Genomic DNA, 6,000 nt, shown 5'->3' with positions numbered 1-6,000 from the left:
AAACAACAACAAAATATGTTTCGTTTTGGACGAGCGTATAAGCAGCAAGACAGGCGACGCAACGCCACGCTGGAGAGAGAAAGAGAGCGAGCTGGACGGAGGAGGAGGTGGTGGTGGAGGAGGAGGAGGGGGGAGAAAAGGCAAAGCGATGATACCGGTATGCAGACAGCCTCAGGTCCAGAGAGAGGGGATCCGAATACAAGACACCTCCTTCTTTTTTTTTTTAATCAACTAGCACCATCAGAGAGATGGAGAGAAAACGGAAAGTGCCGTGCAATCCACTCCAGCACTTGAGACACACACACATGCACATACCTACAGGGGATAAAAACAGGACAGCAGGCGCTCTACGAAAAAAAAAGCGAACAAACAACAAGAGGACGACGCACCATCAGCAGCTCGATTATTGAGGTATAAGGCAGGCGAAAAGAGAGCGCAGAAAAAAAGAGAACGAACAAAGGCCGGCGTTGGCAGTGGGGAAGAGGGTGGTGTCTCAAGCAGCAGTACCAGCACGTATGTGAGCCGCCCGACAAGGTGGTGGTGGTGCCGGTTACGCGAGACGGAAGTAACAAGTACACCACCAGATGCAGAGAAGAAAGCAAACAGCAGCGCGAGTGAGCCTGCGGATGGCGGGGACGTGTTCCAACCCCAAACAGCACACAGACGTAAAACAACAACAAAATGCAACCACAAAAACGAAAGAGAAACACACGCACTGACATCGCGAAAACGCACTGGCANGATGGGACTCGGAGGNAGGGGGAGGGGCAAGCTGCTTTCGCGTTGAGGCAGAGTAAAATGCAGGTAGCGCAAAGAGCACGAGGGCTTGGACACCCACACCCACACAGGCTGTTGCATATTCGCCTTGAATCATCTCCCAAACTACGCAGCTGCAGTGGTAGTAGTAGCGGTACCTTTCCTTGGTAGTCTCTGGTGCACCGCTATCGCTGTTCTGCCCCTTCAGCAGCGCCACCTCATCCTGGCGCACCTGACGCCGCATCACCTTGCCAGCGGCGTTGCGAGGAATCTCGTCCACGACGCGCACACCGCCGTGCAGCCGCTTGTGCGGGGGCATGCTTATCATCACGAAGCGGTACAGCTCGTCCGACGCACGGACGGCGTCCTCTGGGGACACAGAGGGCTGCAGCACGACGAGCGCACGCGGGTTCTCGAAGCTCACGTCGCGCGGGTCCGGCACGCCAATCACCACGCAGTCCTTCACCCACGGGTGCGTCAGCAAGAGCGCCTCCAGGGAAGCCGGCGACACCTGAAAGCCCTTGTACTTGATCAGCTCCTTCAGCCGGTCCGTGATCATCAGCTCGTCAGTCTCCAGCATCTTGCCGATGTCGCCAGTGCGGTACCAGCCGTCCTGCATGCACATGGCCGTGTCCTCATCGCGCAAATAGCCCTTCATCATCTGCGGACCACGCACCCACACCTCACCCTCCGCGCCGGGCTCTGCGTCGATGCCGCAAGACTTATCCGCGCCGCTCTGCTGGCTGTCGTCCACCTTCACGATGCGTAGCTCCGTGTCGGGTATCAGGCTCCCGCAGCAGCCTGGCGTGCACCGTTGGCCCCACAGCGGTGCCGTCACCGTCGGCGCCATCTCCGTCATGCCGTAGCCCTGGGTGACAGCGCAGCCAGGGATCAGCTGCTCCACCGTGTCCACCACGTCCGCTCCAAGCGGCGCCGACGAGGAGCAGAAGCGCTTGAGCGACGACAGGTCGTGCCGCTTCACCTTGTCCGCGTTCTTCACCAGCGAGATGAGGATCGGCGGGGCGACGAGGTTGACCGTCGCCTTGTACTTCTCAATCGCGCGCACGTAGTCCTCGGCCGAGTACTTGGACATCACCACCTGCGTCGCGGCGTAGGCGAACATGCAGTTCATGCACGCCGTGAACCCGAAGACGTGAAACAGCGGAAGAACGGTCACGGCGGTGTCCTGCGAGCCAACGCCGAACGCGCTGGCGGACTGCTCCGAGCACGCAATGAGCGCACGGTTCGTCAGCTGCACACCCTTCGGCATGCCGGTCGTGCCGCTCGAGAAGAGGATGGCCACGGTGTCGTTCGGCGTGGCCCCCTTCAGCCCGTCGTAGTCCGCAGGGATCTCGGGAGCGTCTGTCTTGAAGAACTCCTCCGGGTACAGCACCTGGACCTTCCGCCCGGTCTCCTGCTCTACCAGCGCCACGGCCTCCGCGAGCTGCTTCTGGAAGAAGTGCATGCCCAGCACCACCTTCGCACCGTTCGCCTTGAAGTGGTACGCCAGCGTCGACGCCGTTGCCACGGCGTTCACCGTCGACGCGATCGCGCCGAGGCGCAGCGTGCCGTACACCAGCGGGCCGTACACGATCGTGTTCAGCATGCACAGGCACACAACGTCGCCCTTCCGCACGCCATGCTGGTGCAGTGCTTTCGCCGCGTGCTCCGTCGCCTTCATCAGCTCCGGGTACGTGAGTGTCTTGCCCGTCTCCGCCTGCACCGCAGCGATTTTCTTCGGGTCCGCCGCCGCCATGCGCTTCATCAGATACCCGTACAACGTCGTCTCCCGGTTCACCTTGTCCATCACCGACGGCAGCTTCGACTTGTAGATGCGCATGTCCTCCGCCGCCCGCGGTGCCGCCGTGGACATGAAGTACCAGCGCCGCGGCTGATGCAGTCCCACCGGCGCAGCAAGCCCACAGGCAAAGCCGCTAGTCGTGCTCCTGCGATTTACCTTTCTCATGTACGCCGCGGCGCTGGTGGCCCTCAGAGGTGGCGATATGTCGGCCGCGCTCGTGGTGCCGAGGCGGCTCACCGTGCCGGCTGCCCACAACCGACGCGCGCAAGAGGGAAACATGGCTCGGCACACTGCGGGCGCGTTTCACACAGTTTTTTGTTTGTTCAAGGGTGGATTCTTAGTAGATTCAGAGGGCTGAAAGTTCGGAAGGGGAGATGGGTGTGGAGGTGGAGGGGAGTGCTGCGTGTGCGTGTATGGGTATGTGTGCCTTGTTACGCTACTGAGATCGCCTGAGCAGCGAATCTGAGAGGCAGTGGTGGGGATGACGGTGCCGAACAACACAGGCTGGATGCGCGGTGCTAAGATGGGAAGAGGAGAGCTACAGTTGAGGAGGAAAAAGCAGAACCCAAAAGATATATCGGACGAAGCGCGCAAACTGTCGGGCTTATGAGGAGTAAAAGAGAAGGAGAGATGTAGAAGGAGAGTGAAAAAAAAAAAACAACAACAACAACGGAAGAGAGGCGACAGAGACACGCGAAACGGGGATCGACGCCACGAGAGACGGCTAAAGTGTGAACGAGAGAGAGAGAGAGAGAGCTAGAAATACCCCGAAAAACAAAATCGAGTATGTAATCACGCAGCTCTGGGAGCTCGTAATTAGCTTCTCAAAGAGTCGTGAGCAAGCAAACAGCGAACCCGGTTTAAACACGGTATCACACTGCAGGAAGAAAGATCCCGCAAGAACTTGAGCGCCTGACAGTGTGTCCCTGCGTATGTGTGCAAGTTTTAATGCACCGATCGCATATCGAGTGTGAAACAGATGCAGTGAAAGAGTGCAGCCGTTGTAGCCTCAGCGTATACGTATGGAGAAGTAAAGTCAGTAAACAAGAAAGCAAGGGCGAGAAAAAAGAGCACAATGGAGAAGCGACATAAGTTGGAGTGAAAAAGCATAGCATGAAGCACAAGCTCTACAAAATAGAGCAAAAATGCACTGGAATCATCATACGGTGCAGCATACATATTGGGACAGATTGTATGGATGCTCAGGCCCACCACACATGACGTGCACGCTGCGTCTTGCCCTGAGAGCTATAGCAATGAGACAGCACGGGAGGGATCTTACAGCTGAACACACGCTTCGAAGAGCCACAACGCGCACTGAGCTTCACCAGATTTGCATCCGAATTTTTTATCAGCTTCAAACTCAACGTGAGAACACGAGACAAATTGAAGAACACACGCAAAAAGCAGAATGTATAGCGAATATGTCGGCATACTGCTGCGCTGTTTCCTGAAGAGCCCCGCGCACGGCAAACTACAGCAAGCGCGGAAGGCAGTGGCCGAGCTGGTGAGTGGAGGTGAGGTGTATGACAAGCAAACAAAGGAGCAAAGACCGTGCACACACCTCCACACATGCGCGCGACGCTCCCCTCCAGCTTACACCCTCGCCTGCCACCGCACACGCCAGCACAATCAAGCGTAAGTATAGCAAACGAATTTATTCACGAGAAGCACATACAAAACGCGGGGAAACAAGAGGACACGCGGCGATGGTTACGGCGGCGTTATTGCGAGCGGCTACCTCACAGGCGCGTCTCTCTGCGTACCCCCGCGTGAACTTGTCCGTGGCTGCCAGCATTGCACCGTCAGCACACGCCACAGTCGCTCATACACATGCACAGGACACCGTACATACGTCGCATGGTCATATGATTTTTTTTTTTCCCAGAAGCGTAAAACAACAACAAAAAAAGAGAAATGGCGATCGCATAGCGTGGTGGAGGCACTTTTCATACGTTTTGAAGTATTTTTCCCGTTTTCATAGTTATAGTGCCAAGTTAGACCAACAGCTGAAGCACAAGCGTGCAGTCACGCGCGTAGCGCATCATGTGGATATATGACAGAAGAGAGATGCTCTGAACAGATGAAAAATACGGGAGGAACAAGGGAGAGACAGCGCAGAAGGCGGATGCACCAAACTGGCACATGGAGACTGAGAGATAAGCCTGAGCACAGCATCGAGAAGCGCGAAAAAGCAGGCAGGGTGCCAGCCCTGATCGTGTGACTCAGCTCTGCAGTGCCCTGCGGCGGCTCGGACCGGCGCCCAGTCGGGTGGTTTATATTTGTTTGCTCCATCTTTCTTTGGAAGCTCCGTTTTGGTGGGGTCGCAAGTGGCGGCAAACGCTAGTCCTATGCGCGCACATACACGCAGTCTGCGCGGCCACATCGCGAGGGAGAAAAAAATGGAGAGTACCTGGGGGAATGCCGAGGCATGAGGCAATTAATGCGTCGCAGGGAGGGAGAGCACGAAAAAAAAAGGTAAAAAAGAAAACTCGAAAAACAAACAAAAGAAATGAGGGAGCGAGGAAGAAAGCGAGTTATGTGCTAGTCAGCGGACGAGACAGAAAACAAGCAAAAAAGAGAGAGCACCATATAGAGAGGGAGGGTGAGTTGGCAACGCTTGCACAGAATCTGCCGCTGGCGGTCGTGGCAGAGTCGCACGACTCTGCCGACGTGTGTGTGCGCACTTGTTCGAGCTCACGCAGCGGTTGCATGGCGCGGCATGCACGCCGCGCGCATGTAGCCGCGGGGCCGCCGCGCAAAGGCGCACATACGTACACGGTGGCAGCGGGTGTGCGGAGTGTTTCTGCGCGTACGTGTCCGCGCGCGCTCACAAGCAGAACGGCAGACGGACCGGCGTCTCGTGCTCACCCTTTGGGCGGCTCAAATCCTCCTTCGGCTCCGACACGTCCGCGGGGCTCTTGCAGCTGTTGTAGCGCACGTGCATGGTGCACACGGCGATAGCGGCGGCCTGGCACTTGGGGGCAGCAAAACGGAACATCGTGGATGAGGCGGTGGTGGTGCTGTGGGGTGGGTGTGCTGGAGGGCGTGAGGGAAAAACACAAAGAGCAGGTAGCGCTGGCTGAAAATGTAGGTTCTGGTTTTTGGTGATCGTGGTTGCACAGGACGAAAATGCGTCGGCTGAAACTTCTTTTTTTTTTGTTAGAATGGTAAGCATGGAAGGGAAAGTGAGGAGAAGCGGAAATACGAGAAAGCCAAAACCTCGTGAGGGAGAATAGGCCTTGATCAGTTCAGCAACAGCTGCGTAGTAAACCCACTCTGCGACTCTAGATCTGCGTGTGGTCTTGGAGGCTAGAAGTTGCGGGGCTCGAACTCTCGGAGGATGATGCACTAGCAGTCTGGCAGTAAGCAGTCTACGAATAAGCGAACTACTGCTTATGCGCCGTAGGCGACAAACATTACTGCCGATTTCTGCGCTGTAC

At 56.6% G+C, this 6,000-nt stretch overlaps 1 protein-coding gene across 1 annotated transcript; it reads right to left on the bottom strand.

Annotated features, from left to right (window-relative positions):
• Window positions 1-550: 550 nt before the first annotated feature.
• Window positions 551-2,722, bottom strand: LINJ_19_0940 (4-coumarate:coa ligase-like protein; the record flags this gene model as incomplete). The annotated part of the gene is made up of 1 exon (XM_003392378.1): window positions 551-2,722. The coding sequence occupies one exon, from the start codon at window positions 2,720-2,722 to the stop codon at window positions 551-553; it is 2,172 nt and encodes a 723-aa protein (XP_003392426.1).
• Window positions 2,723-6,000: the final 3,278 nt, after the last annotated feature.

Source organism: Leishmania infantum, chromosome 19, assembly GCF_000002875.2.
Source record: "Leishmania infantum JPCM5 genome chromosome 19".
In the NCBI taxonomy this organism is placed as follows: domain Eukaryota; phylum Euglenozoa; class Kinetoplastea; order Trypanosomatida; family Trypanosomatidae; genus Leishmania; species Leishmania infantum.
The sequence above is the reverse complement of the archived record's forward strand: the minus strand, read 5'-3'. Positions and strand labels throughout refer to the sequence as shown.